Below are 14,777 nucleotides of genomic sequence, written 5' to 3'. Positions count from 1 at the left end.
ATTTGAATTTCATGCTTGCACAGAGCGTTCAGCTTGTCATAAAGGTTGCAAATGTGACTTAGTGCGGCAGCTTAACCTGAGAACTTGCATACTGGCAACTCTAAAGCTAAAAAAGTCATGAACAAATACCAGATGTTTTTCTGAGCTGCAGATTCAATAAAGAATAGCCAATTGCCTACACTATCAACTACAAAACAGCAGAGAAAACACTGGAGCTGGGCTGATTAAAGTATAAATACCAATGCTGGTAGTGGTATCGGATTGATACTGGTACTACAACAATAATAACTTTGCTTTGATCCTCTAAGTTCAGTATGTAACCCACTAAATTGTTTTATACGATTTTTTTTTTTTCCTCCCCCAGAAATTAAGAAAATACACCTCAAACATATGGCATAGGGTCCAGAATCGGCTGGTAAAGAATTCAATCTGGCCTACTGGATGATTTTGGAAAATGTGAAGGAATAAAGAAATTTTTGACTTCTACCTGTATTTTCATAAGTTTTTTTTTTTCTGTGTTCCCATTTATGCCACACCAAAGTAAGTTACAGAGTCATAAAATTTTGCACATTTACTTAACTTTAAACCAATATATTTTTACTGATAGACTTATTTCTGTTGAAATATATGTTAAAACTTAAAATTTTAACATATAGGATATCTCAGAGATGCTTAGTTAAGCCCAGAAAGGACAGGTTCACAGCAGAAGCCAACAAAAAGTGCTTTAGAGACGAGCGCATTTACAACCTAGATACAACATACATGAAAAGCTGAGCTGTGTGTTTTGTTGTATTAACTACTGTGTAAAGTAAAGAATCACAGTGACTTGGTGGTCATTCAAATGTGTTCAGAATTTTGCAAATTCATCTCGTAAATCATGACATACTTGCTCTCCCCTACCGCCGTTATATGTTAAAAGTATCAGTATTGGTAGTGACAGCACTGTTCCTGTGTTTACTTGGTATCGCTCAGTACTCATATCTGCTGTATATGTTATATATACGGCTGCTGTGTATAACAGTGTGTATATGTAAACACACAGTGGCTGTGCGTGTGGTGCTCCCTAATTGATATCTATTATCTCTATTATCTCTAATTTTTCGTGTTCTTTATTTGCGGCTGCTATTGCGTGGCTCTTCTTTACGTATGAGCCCACCCTCATTCTCGCACTTCCGCCACCCACTTTAACCTCCAGCCCTGAAGGAACGACCCCCGTGGACCGCGCCGTGCATTTCCTCGAGCGACCGGGCAGGGAGGAGGCATAGTTGAGAGTGAATCGTCTGGACCCCGCCCCTTTTTTTCACGGAAGCTTCTCATTGGCTAGATCAGATGTGACGGACGGGAATTCCCCCGCTAGTGTCTTGACAAAAAATAGTTTTCTGCCCGCTGTCACTCATTCAGCCCGAGGTTCTCCAAGACACAATAACCCGTGACAGAGTGAAAGAGTGTTTGCATCATGGACGGTGAGTAGCAACACCTTTTATTTCCTGTGTAATAACAGCGATAAACGTGTAGAGTGAGCGGGTAGGAAACAAACGGTAATAACCACACCTGTGTACCTGTGTCAGTCAAAAAGTCGAAAATGTAGTACTGGCTATAGGTCATCGTGCTGTACAGTATCACCACGAACTGGAGTACTTACTCTTGACTTTGATAGTATTCGACACTGGTTGTGTGTACTGTCACTGCTGAATGCTGTGAACTTCCTCGTTGTTGCATGACTAGCAGTGTTATTGGTTGGGCAGCTTTAGCTAAACTGATTGGGCTTACAAGACCAGTTTTAGCAATAGCGCCATTACTGCCACAGAACAACTCCTCTGTGTGTGATTTGGATATCTATTTGCCTAAATTTTTTCTGTGTCACATTTTCCTCCCCAGTTCTTATGTCCTCCGTGCTGCGGGACGAAGCACACCTACGTAAGTCAATTTCATTTGTGCTCCTGACAAAAATAGTCTTCACAGGTTAAAACTTAAAAGTGCAGAAATGTGTGTGTTTGGGGGGGTGATGGTTCACTGAACAGTGTCTTTTCACTTCCTCTTTTTTGTTTTATTGGTAAGCATTGTATTTTCAGACTTATGTTGTAAGGATGTGAGAGAGCCTGAGGTTCTTGTAATCTTTGTCTTTACCGGTCTGTGTGTTTATATAGTGTGTAGTGAGTGCGCTTGAGCCTCATGATCTTTCAGTCACTGAAAAGTGATCAGGGCAAAACTTGACTGGGCCACTTTTCTTTCTTTTCCTTTTTTTTTCTCTTAATCATTTCAAAAATGTTACTTGACTTGTTTCATACTGGCCTGCCGGAATAACAAGCAGCACTCTGATCTGTGTGCTTGCTGTCATGTCCAAAAATAACCACGTTTTGTGTTGTTACTTCAGTGGAAACAGTGTACAGCAAAAACTGAAACGCTTCCCGGATCAGTTTTAGTTCCTCTCTTGCACGGGCATCATGTGGGGTCGGTTTTATTTCCTCCCAAAAAAAAAAAAAAAAAGGTTGAGGAAACAAATTTCATGCCTTGTCATTATGCCGAACGGCTGAAATGTGCTTTTCTGAGTTAACACTTGTGTTAAGATTTGCAGTCACGTCCTATCAGCATTAAGTTGTTTGAAAGCTGAAAGATTTCTACACATCTGGGTTGAATTCAATAGGTCTGTTCATGCAGCAATCTTTAGTATGTAGAAATCACTTTCTAACAGACCTGCTAATTTCCATATTTTTAGTCTCAGATTCTACTGAAATAGCTTAACATGATTTGATTCTCAAAATAATGCCTCTTAATATCACACTGGTGCAGGCCCTTTGTTTTAGGCCCTTTTCGTGTAAAGAGACATTTGCTGCCCCTCAGAAAGGGAACAGCAGTAGGTGCGCACAGCCAGAACTGTTTGCATGAGATGACCATATTAGGGATAGATGCTCTCAGTGACATCACACAGAGCCAAGATGAACTTTCTAAAATGGAGCCTTAAAAGCAGTCTGAAGTAAAAATTTACACATGTGCTGATGTAAATCACTAGATTTAATATGAAGGTTCACAATTGTTAGAGTATATAAAATAAAAAAAGGAAATGGCCTAATAGGTTCCTTTTAAGGTTCATAGACCAGTACTTAAAGATTAGTATTAAACCATAATAAACCTTTTTCACAGCAGGCTCGACATAGTGGGAAAGGTTCAGGTGTCACTAAAATCATGGTTCCCAAGAAGGCAATGACTGTATCTGAAACTGAGGCAGCTAAATGGAAAGCAGCCAGCAATTTTTTTTATCCTGTACAGCTGCATTTTTACTGCTGCGACATGTCAAAATGTTTGCTGAGAAAAAGAAATTTGAGTGTTAGATGTAGGTTTTGAGCCCCCTGCCTCCCAGCACCAAACCACTCATGTGGCAGCCCAAACAGGAAAAAACTAAAGCAGATAACTGTGTCAGATTCACACTCGGGTTTTCTTTTGTCGTCTTATCAAATCTGTTTATCGTCTGCTTGTTGTCACCCCCTCCTTAGTGCCTGAGCCAGGGATTCAGATCTTCGAGCAGCCCAAGCAGAGAGGAATGCGCTTCAGGTACAAATGTGAGGGTCGCTCAGCCGGAAGCATCCCGGGAGAGAAGAGCTCTGACAACAACAGGACGTACCCCAGCCTGCAGGTTCGACCCCAATCCTCCTGTGTAACCTGTGTATTTGTGCGTAGAAGCACCTAAGCATGTGTCTTTCTACATGCGTCTGAACGCACACCATTCCTCCTTCTCCTCAGATCCTGAATTACTGCGGGAAGGGAAAGGTGCGCGTTTACCTGGTGACGAAGAACGAGCCGTACCGACCACATCCGCACGACTTGGTGGGAAAGGACTGCAAAGATGGATTCTACGAGGCCGAGTTTGGCCCGGACCGCAGAGTGATCGCGTGAGTGCTCCTCCCACGGTCGCCTCCACCTGTCCAAACTCGCTCTTTATCAGCGTCTGCTTACTTCGCTGCCAGTTGTTATCGTTGAGAGCCCTAGTCTCAATCTTAATCAGCACACTTTCACCGAAATAAGTAACCACTCTCTCTGTGACGCACTCACAGAGCCACTCACTGCACAACCGAATTGCTCTCTATTAACAGTATTTCGTCTTTCGCTTGATGGTTTCGGGAGGCATCATGTGTAAACTGATGTCCTCTCAGACACAGCTGAAGAAACTCTTACAGCACACTGCACACACACATACACACACACACACACACACACAAAGCATATTTGTCGACCCATGTCTGTGAGGATGGCAATATGGGAATTCCCCAAGTGACATCACCCATATTTGCTGTGTGTTAGAGAGAGAAAACAAAATTTTGCGCGTGTGTGAGTGCTGGAGCATGTGTGTGAGTGTGTGAATGAGTCAGTATCTTTTGGTGTGTATAATTTGCAAATCCCAAACAGACTTCTGTAGTAAATACAGAATCATTTTGAATTTCAGGCCTTCTGGGTAAACAAACAGAATTAATCCAGTAGATTCATTACTGAATGTTTTCTTTACTACTGAAAAATGTGCCGGTCTGACTGGATAGGTGAGAGTAATTGCGTCATTACTTTGACCTTTAAGCACAACAAAATCATTGAGTTCATTTACAGTTTTAGAGATCCCTTCACTCAGGGTTTATTCAGCATGTTTGAGTGCTGTCATTTTCCTCATGACATTTTTTTTTTAATTTCTTACAGTTTCCAGAATTTGGGTATCCAGTGTGTGAGGAGGAGAGAAGTGAAAGAGGCCATCATACAGAGGATCACCAGAGGAATCAACCCTTTCAATGGTGAGTGCTCTGAATTTTTATACGGTGGCTCTATAACTACATCAAGGGTCAGTGTTATTTATGTTTGAGAGAAAAAAACATGTTTTTAGACAAAAATGAAAAAAAATACTGAATAAAAAAAATTGGTAGATATGTTATATTTACTTATTTACATATTTATTATTGAAACCCAAATGTGTATTAAGCCGCAGTTGAAAATACTCACCCAAACCGTACAATTTCCCCCAAATAGAATCATTTAAGTTAAATTGACAGCCTTCATATTTGTATGTTACCTTTATTTGTAAAAGCTGGAAAATAAGTTGACTTTATTGCCTTAATGGGCCTAAATTCAGGCACCTTGCAGCCATGAAAATGAGCTAATCCAAATTAGCCGTGTAAAGTTAAGCTAATCTCAGTTCTGAGTGTACAGCAATGCTAGCGGCTCTGTGAAACTATATGTCAATCTTTGCAGGCTTGCAAACCATAAATGATTGCAAATGTTTTTGGTTTTTTTAATTTAATAGTAGTCCATCGAGCAGAATTTGAAATGAGTTATTCATATAATCCCTCTTTTCAATCCCAAGGGACTAATCTAAAAGAACATGTAGTAGTTAACAGGCTAATAACCTTCTAGCTCCTAATAAAGTATCAAACAAGTCAGCGGAGTTGTACATTAACAGAGCTTTACAGGACTTGGTAAAAAGTAATTACAGAATGTCTTGGAGTCTTTTACACTCTTTCTTAGCAAAAAGTAAATTACTAAGCAGTGTGTTAGTACTCCAGAGGATAAGGCTAGCATTTGTTGTGCCGCCAATATGTAAATTAAAACAAGACTGTTACCTTTCAAAGAAACCTGTCCAGCATTATGTCCAGTAACACATCCAGCTAACTTCAGTGGTATTTCTGCTTCAGAGTTATTGTGTATAACCAGACATTTGCAGCAGGTAATATTCACTAATGTACATACAGAGATTCTTTGCTAGCTTTATGATTCTTATGTGTAGCTACAGCTAAAGTGTAATAAAAGTGCAAACGCTTGTGTGATTGAAATAATAGATAAATAACTAGAGTTTTGCTGGTATAATATCCAGCCTGATGTTAGCTGATATTGTCATCTCCCCAGTGGATGATCCACGCTAAAGTCAGCAGTTGACAAAACAGCAAATGGAATTGTATGTGGGTAAAATATAAATATCAATCCTGTTGCTGCTGCTTTTCCTGATCTTGTTACTGTTAAGCAGCTTCAAAAACAATTCACAAGAATTGTTTTCTAATGTTGGTTGACCTAGTTCTCAGGCAGTTTAGCAGATTTTCCTAACATCAAGTCACAAATCCGCTCTCTTGCCACCGCGCTATCTACAGCAATGCCATTTCCTCTCTGTGCTTTCATTCTGCGGTCCTCCAGAGCAGACAGACACTTCTCGTGTACAAACAGGCGTTGAGCTACTTCCCCATTCTTTGTTACAGTTGCTCAATTCAGCACAGTGCAGAGATGCCACGTGAGAGCTGGGAATGCAGGATTCATTAAAAGGGGGAGGGGGTGGACCGAGGGGGTTCCCCAGCCCTGAGAGATGATGATAAAAGTAGAATAGGGTGCTTTACAGGTCTGTAAAACTGTGGAGGGAGTGTGCTTTTAGCTTTTGTTTAGATCTCAGCTCTCACAGTTGTTATAGAAAAGAAACCGTGTAAGTGCACTGAGTACATTTGCATGGTAGCAAGTGGCAATAAAGAGCAATTTGAATTGCCTTTAATTACTAAAACCGGGCCTGCTGTAAAGTGCACATCTTTTACTTGTTTGTAGTCTTTTTACCTGATAATTGTCTTAGCCTGAGCGCTCTCGCAGACCAAAATATGCAAGTGACACAGATGTGTCCTGCACGATATGAAAAGTAAGCCTGGCTGACATTTTTAGCACCTGTCACCACTGACTCAGATATGATCATATCTCTGTTTCTTACCCCTGTTAATAGCCACTTGGCCCTTAAAAGACTTGAGCTACTTGTTGTGTCAGGCCATATAGAAGCCCCACTATAAGCACTTGTGTTAAAATGTCCTTAGCTGCAGAAACTCGGCGTATTTATTGCCACAGACGTGTGCGATGGACAGCTTGATGTCTCTTTTTTTTCACATGGCTCAAACCTTCCCTTCTCTTAAATTCACTTCTGCTCTGAAACTCAGCTGCTTCCTGTGTTAGGATGGGGTGTGGTGGAGTGGGTAGGGGGGGTTGGAGGCACTTTCCCCTCCCTGTCTGTGAATACATGCATCTGCACTTTCAAAAGACTCTCTGTGAGCACTGTCCGTTCTTGGCCCAAAGCTCCCCTCACCTGCACGAGTGATGACAAACAGCCATCCTGAGTAGGGCGTAGTAGATTTTTCTGTAGTACCGCTCCGTCACATTCTAACATTGTGGTTGCACACCTGGCAAGTGTTTGTTTATTTCACACGGGACATAAATCTGCCGTAAGACGACGTCCATATTAATTCAAAGAAATACATGTGGCTATAACCGCACTGACAACCAAAGAAAATGCACAGCGGGGCTTCAGATAAGTGCCTGTACAATTCTGCTGAAGCCTGTGGTTTTGAAATATCTTCTGCAAACAAGTGGAAAACTACTCAATTAAACATGCTTTGATTTTTTTGTTTGTGAAGTTACCGGCGTTGAATTTTACCATTCTTCTCGCAAACTGAAAATCTCACAGATCCTGCTTTTATCCCAACTCTATCGGATTCAGCCACAGCACGATCACAATTTCTTGCAGATTTAATTGTGAAATTATGTCTGAATATCAGTGGACATGTACACATTTGCCAGTGCACTGCAGACAGTAGTTTTCTATTAGAAATAAGCTGTTTAAAAATGAACATTTTACCGAAGAGGATTAAGGTGCAGTGATTGTCCTTTAAACTAACTTCCATCATGTTCGGCTCCAAACGGTCCGCTTTTGTTTTTGTTCCCTAACGAAACTTCCTCATGTGCTGTAAATGCACACACGTTCATATAATGTTATATGATGCAACAGCAGACTTCTCATGTAGCGACTGCCTCAGCCTCAGCCAGACACAAAAGCTCCACGTCCTAAAACGTGGTGAAATTGTGAGTCATGCAGTGGAGACATTGTTTGTGGTGAGACTTGGCACCTGCCTCCCCGTCTTTCTCACTTTTACACTCTGCTCTCACAGTCATAATAACCACTTACCCTGAACACCCCCCCTTCGGAGCCACATACCACCCCCACCACCTGCAACCCCCCCCTCCGCTGTCACTGAACATGACCCACCCCCCCCTCCCTTGCAGCCCAGTGTATCTTATGACCCTGGGCCCAGTTTCTTTCCACCACACACTCTCAAACATCAACCACCATTGCTACCTACAACCCACTTTCCTGCACCTGTCCGTCCAAGCTTCTCCCTCTGTCAGCGACACTCCACCAACACTCACGCAGACCAACACAGCATGTTCCATCAATATTTATTCTGACGGTTTCGTCTTCACTTCTCCCTCCTTCAGTTTCTCCACTCACTGCGTGTCTCTGCCACCTACAGTAGGCAAACCTGATGACCCAACAGAAAGCTGCACAACAGAGCAGTGCTCCACACCGCAGAACAGAGTATTTGAGACCAATTAGACGTCCAAAGCTAGCAGGATTTGTCGTGCATTCTCAATGAGGAGACCTACGCTACCTCCTTCTAGAGGCTCTCTTGTAATAATGTTTTGTTACGTTGATAGAGTACACTGGCACCAGACCAGAAAGAAGCATTATAGGGAATTTGCTTTTTTTTAATCTGACTGTGCCGATGAAGTTTTTTTTTTTTTTAAACTAACAGTAAATCCCTCATCGGGTAAATGCTTCGTATTAATTATGCCACATAAATACAAAATTCTTGAATGGTAGTCATGCACACATGAAATCAAGTCAGATTCACAGCATGAATCTGATTACTTCTGACTAAACACAAGCAGACTGTGAACCTAGAGAAGATTAATGTCCGGTGCCAGCAGCACATGCAGAGACAGAGCAGGAGAGCTAGCTGGCTCACTATTGGCACTCAGCATGCCCACTAAGGATGACGACTTTCCCTACACAGCTAATGTGTGACTGCAGTTGTATTGTTTGGGTTTTGCACATATAATTGCCACCTTATATGCCTAAAATAACAAAAAAATGATCACGCTTGAGTATACAGAGTAAGACGCTACTAAAGAATCAAAACTAAAAAGCTTATAAGATATTTTCTCATGTCACACCACTTTCACATACGTCAGGAGGCTCCCTGGTCACTCGTGCAGGAGAGTCTCATCTCTTTACTTATGTGCGGTGTAGACACTCAAACACACACACACAGAGGCGCATACTTGTTTCCACTCTGAGGTGACGTGTGGAGCGTCACAGTGGCGACACTTTGTAGGTGGGGATGGCCTCATGAGCACGGAAGATAGAAAGTAGGTAGATGTGAAAGCCTGCTCTGTGCATGCGTGCGTGTGTCGGCACGTGGGCGTCTCTCAGTATAGAGTGTGTGTTATGTGTGTGTGTGTTTGCGTGTTGCTTCTGAAGGCGGGTGATGCAGATGAGCATGTAGGCTGAGGACGTTTGAAAAAGCTTATCTGTGACGTTTTTATGTTGATCCAAAGGTGAGGTTTTGTGGACAGCCTACAGATGTGACTGCATAACTACACTGTCTGCCTGTTTCTCAAAGCAGGAGCGTATGCTTATAGCATGCCTTTGTTATTGCTGTAATAACGTCTGTTCAACAATGGTGTGCACTTGAAATGCAAGTATTTAGTTGTGCTGATGGTTTGAAATATGTCGGTACTTCAGTGTGCAGCTAGGTAACCTATATCAGTGAGCCAATAGCAGATGACATTTACTAGTCACAATGACCGATGTTTATCCAGTTTGCAGGTTTTAGCTTTTTTTTTATAATGAAATATTGTTTCACTGAAACAAAAAAGAAAAGACATAATGACTGGCATTTATTTTTATCCCCATGCTAAATAGGCAAAGTCAGAGAAACTAGAACATGTTACGTTTCAATTTATGTGTCATCCATCCTTAAGAGCTGTGCTCCACACAAATATAAATTATATTTAAAAAAAAAGAAAAGGCTGGACATTAAACAAACTGCAACTCTAAATGTTGCTGGTTTGCCAGTAACCTGGTAGGTGCTAAGGGTGCTAACAGTCTCTACAAATTAGGTCCACAGTAACCACCAGGTAATACTTGCACTGGCCCTTTAAAGGGAAAGTCTGGTGTAAATGTTTCTTAGTTTATATTTCTGAATGTTTGCTTTATTACCAGCTTCATCTAACTGATGTGTGTTTTATCGTAGTGCCACGGGAGCAGCTGTTGCAGACAGAGGAGTACGACCTGAATGTGGTTCGCCTGTGCATTCAGGTTTTCCTGCAGGATGAGAACGGCCACTACACCCGAGCGCTTAACCCCATCGTCACCAACCCCATCTACGACAACAGTGAGTGACCGAGCGCCGTCTGTGTCAAATACACTGACGTCACATCATGCAATTGCATGAGAACATAATGAAATAGCCGTATAGTTGCCCTGACAAGTACACAGGCTCCCCAAGGTCAGCTTTGTACACCTGTAGAGTTCAGATAACAGCAGACTTCAAGAAGTGATTATATAAGATTAAGTACATACTTAATTCCCTTTCCTGTGTGAGTATAACAGTACTGTGTAAGTACTGAGAAGTGACACATGTAGTCGTGTTTGTACATACAGTGTGTACCAGCAGCTGCAGCATATGTGAATGCAAGTGCTTTTTGCAAGACCTGTGTACGTGTGTCCACTAGTGTTTCAAGTGTTGCAGTTGGTGAACTAGTTCACTGTTCCACACATACACAAACACACAGAAAGGGGAAGTTCTTTATACACACCAACCTTCAAACAACACTGTTACCATGGAGCACTTCCTCTTCTCGCTCCAGGCATGTGACATGTGACTCAACCTGCTGAAGCTTTAGCTGTAAACTGAATGAGGATTGTTCTTCAAAACCAAGGCAGCTTTTTAAGCTAGGCCCACCGTGTCAACAAAAGCAGATCCTGGTTATATTGTTTTTGTACTGAGCAACTTGTAACTTGTAGTATTTGTTGCGTTGTGTGTTTAGAACTTGTTTTTTGTATTACCAGGGGCCCCAAACACTGCAGAGCTGAGGATCTGCCGGGTCAACAGAAATAGCGGAAGTGTCAGAGGAGGAGACGAAATCTTCCTACTGTGTGACAAAGTACAAAAAGGTACATCAAAATGTTCTGCACTATAGACCTTTGCATTTTTGCACACTGTACTAAATTTATTTGCATCTGTTTTCTCTTTCTTCATCTTTATTCAGTCCACTGATTTAGTTTACCTCCCACACCCATAGTGCCTGTCTCTTTGCATGCTGATGTACTTTTCTGTTCCTGTATTGCTCCAGATGACATTGAGGTGCGGTTCTTCTCCCCTGATGGCTGGGAGGCCAAAGGCTCCTTTTCTCAGGCTGATGTTCATCGCCAAGTTGCCATCGTGTTCAAGACTCCGCCCTACCACAACACGTCCATAACGGACTCGGTGACCGTGCACATGCAGCTACGCCGGCCCTCTGATCAGGAAGTCAGTGAACCAATGGATTTCCGGTATCTGCCTGATGACAAAGGTGAGCAGCAATCGCTTTATTTCTGCGGGGGCTTACTAGTGGCACCTAGTTCTCGGTTAGACTCACGTAGTGTTAATATTGTTGTTTTTCCATCAGATCCTTATGGATACAATGAGAAAAAGCGCAGAAGAGAGCACTTGATGAAGATATCGGGATTGTCAGGTAAGCAATGTGGCAATTTATATATAGTACACCTCATGTGATATGATTACTTGTGATTGCGAAGTTTGCATCGCAGCTAAGGTTTCCCGTCTCTTTTTAGGTGGTCCTTTTAGCGGTCTGACAATGAATAGGCCCAAGGCAGTACCACAGAGTACCATGAGTCACCTGAAAAGAGGTAACTACGTTTGAAGTCATCATAAAAAGGAGGATGGCGATATACTTCATTGCTGTGAAACTAAAACTCTTTTCTTTTTTACAGACATGGGCAATGCATACCCAAGACAACAACAGCAACCTTCTATGTTCACCCAAGCCTATCAACAGGCTCCTCAGAATCTAATGGCACCCAATCTACAATTAAGCCATGCATGGGCGAATTCCAATCCAACGCTCTCTATGGACACAGTCACCATAAACCCAGGTGCCAGCAATCTGCCACGTCCTGTTAGCAGGCAACAGCCACCGAACCGCAGCTACCAACACCGTGTGGACCACAACAGCTGTGAGAACAATGCCCTCCCTCAGCTCTCCATGCGGGACCTGCAGTGCTTGGATACAGGTTCTCAAGCCCCTGTAATGAGAGAACCAGAGCAGCTCTTCCACCAGCAGAATCAAAGGGAGGAGCTCCGATCAGAAACTCCAAACCAAGCTCAGAACCATCTGGTCAGCCAGAACCAAGGTATTCAGTGGTCCAATTTTACTACCATGGGTTCAGTTCCGAACCCCTTTAATGGATCTGGAGGTGGAGGGGGATCACAGGGGGTAGGGTCGTTCCCTTTCTTAGAGGGAATAGAAGAGAATGATTTTCTGAAGAACATGGCGGGAGCACCTCAGCCGTGCTTCCAGTTGAAACAGGAGTCCCAGATCTCAGTGGGACAAGAGAGCCATACTCCCCTCATGCAGTCCCCAAGTCAAGGAAATACGTATACTAACCTGCTGCCCCGTCCAATGAGCAATGGCACCAACAGAGATCCAATGCGGCCAGACGGTACTGCCATCAAAAATCTCCATAGTCCTTACGTAAACAACGGCACGACTGCAGAAGCCCACTATGCAACTTTGGAGGACTGGATGAATCAAAATGACTGAAAGCTGCTCAAATTCTTCTTTTTAAACAGTAGCAGCTCAAAGGAGAGCAGAAATTTCTTTACTCACGCTGGCCCTGCTATGCTCAGTAGGCCTTTGCTTGGGTTGTTACCTCAGTGGGACCAAAATGATTGACAGTCAGTCAGCCTTAGGCAATGTTTCGCAGAGATACAACTGGTTACTGATCACTTGATTGGTTAGCAAGAGTACTTCCTGATTCTGATTCTAACAACATGGTACCTTGTGGTTGGTCTTTACTTCCAGTTAGTCATCAACATTATCAGGTAAATTTAGTTTCTTGAAAAACTGGAGACAAGCTATTCCCAGTGCTTGTCCTATTTAAATTGGTGATGCATTGTTTCATAATTCTGTACAGTGGGATTCTGTAAAGTTCAGCCCCAACTTGTAACCTGTGATTTGTTGTTGCTTGTCTAACAAGCCTTTTATTTGTGGGGGTTCAGCTTTCAGCTGCTGGTGTTCACCATACTAGTCAGTTGAAGTGATTCATCTGGTCTCTTTAGGGGGTAGGATCTTTAAGTGGACGATCCATGTTTTTAATGACTATAAAAGAAAAAAACAGTAGCGTTGGCTTCCAAGCCAAAGTTATGCCTTTGAGGAAGTGAATGTACTACTTTCTTTCTTGAATATTTTTTTGTAAAGTTAGAATTACTACCAATATACTGTAACATAAATGATTTGTTTGAGGTTTCTTGGATCTTGAGAAAACAAAGGAGTAAATTTATTGTTTTTGTATGTCATAAAGTGGAATGGACAAAGTTTAACTTGGTATTTTTATTTTCTTGCATGTAGTGATGTGTTTTATTCTTTGATATTTTTTTTAGCGCGTAGTGTTTTATTTTGTTGGGTTTTTGCATGCTTTTGTTTTGTTATGTGATTTGTTCTGGGAGGATGCCCATTCCACCGCCCCTCCTGATCATTAACCTGGCACACCTGGGGTTGGCAACAGCTATTTAATAAGAGAGAGCGTGAGAGAGAGAAGGGGAGAGACATGGTGTGGTAACCAGTGTGGGCGACGGCACAGAGGCCCAAGGCGTGCGGCAAAGGAGAACGAGACCGAAGATTGCGGATGACTGGAGAGAGTGATCGGGGCTGAGCAGAGAGGTCCGTGTTGGTGTTGACGGAAGGTAGTTCCTCGCCGAGAGGCCCACGGCAGGGGATTGAGAGGCAGCGGGGTGGTGCCTTATGTCCCCGGGACGCCGAGATTATGGCTACGCGTGTGAAGCACAACACTGTGGCGGCCGGAGTTAGGAGCTCTGCCCATCCCCGGGCTAAGTCCCGATCCATCCCGTCTAAAACGAACCTCCAGTGGAATCTAAAAATGGTGACTGCCGCTGGCCCTCTCTCCTTTCTTAGTTGGCACCAGAATGAAGAGGCAGACAGGACTGTTGGTTTCTGCACCGTTTGGACTTACCACCCGTGAATCCACCTATTACATGTGTAATGCTGGAATATATTGCTTATTGTTTTACTATTGATCTCTTTGTAAAATTTTCATACATATGAATTATAGTACAATACTTTTTTGTTGATTTTTGTTTTCTTTTTTTTATTTGGTACCAAAGCATTTACTGTTAAGTGCACTCTGTACATACATGTTAGCCATAGTTGAGAGTTACAGCAATACCAATGCCGAAACACTCAAGAAATGGCAAGGTACTGAAATTTCCATTGAGGAAGTGGGAGGAAACACATTCAGCTGTGTCTTTCCTCTGTAATGACTATGTCATACCAGAGATTGCATGTATTCAGAGTTCTCAGAGCATTTCTAACAGATGTTTTATAGATAAAGATGTCAGTTTTATTGTTTTATGTATTCAGCCGATGTTCTCTGAAACATCACTGAAAGTATCTTGTTAAAGCATTGACGGCACAAAGCTGATGTTAGACAAACTTTGTAGGCCTTCCAAAAGCTTTATGGTCTAAAATATAAACGTATATTCTGATGACTACTTTGTAAGATTTGCTGTTTTTTATTTGTTTTGATTTTTTCTATGAGATCAATTCTTAATAAACAAAGTCGGTCATTTCTAAATATTTTTGTCATTGTTTATTATTTATTTATAATATTGTAAATGGTAAAATGTTATAGCTCATTGCAAACA

General features: G+C 42.2%; 1 protein-coding gene across 1 annotated transcript; it reads left to right on the top strand.

Moving 5' to 3' along the window:
- Positions 1–1,348: 1,348 nt before the first annotated feature.
- On the top strand, positions 1,349–13,436 carry rel (REL proto-oncogene, NF-kB subunit). Its single transcript, XM_026190527.2, has 11 exons — positions 1,349–1,463; positions 1,879–1,917; positions 3,492–3,631; positions 3,739–3,887; positions 4,681–4,772; positions 10,086–10,226; positions 10,904–11,008; positions 11,188–11,406; positions 11,503–11,568; positions 11,669–11,743; positions 11,828–13,436. The coding sequence occupies exons 1-11, from the start codon at positions 1,457–1,459 to the stop codon at positions 12,655–12,657; spliced, it is 1,863 nt and encodes a 620-aa protein (XP_026046312.1). The 5' UTR covers positions 1,349–1,456; the 3' UTR covers positions 12,658–13,436.
- Positions 13,437–14,777: the final 1,341 nt, after the last annotated feature.

Source organism: Astatotilapia calliptera, chromosome 13 (assembly GCF_964374335.1).
Source record: "Astatotilapia calliptera chromosome 13, fAstCal68.1, whole genome shotgun sequence".
Lineage (NCBI taxonomy): Eukaryota > Metazoa > Chordata > Actinopteri > Cichliformes > Cichlidae > Astatotilapia > Astatotilapia calliptera.
This window is presented reverse-complemented; position numbering and strand designations above follow the sequence as displayed.

Bases quoted from the DNA above. Each gene is read 5' to 3' on its own strand.
- rel (XM_026190527.2), top strand. The intron at 1,918-3,491 runs GTAAGTCAATTT...CCCCCTCCTTAG, and splicing joins GCGGGACGAAGCACACCTAC to TGCCTGAGCCAGGGATTCAG. The intron at 11,744-11,827 runs GTAACTACGTTT...TCTTTTTTACAG, and splicing joins CATGAGTCACCTGAAAAGAG to ACATGGGCAATGCATACCCA.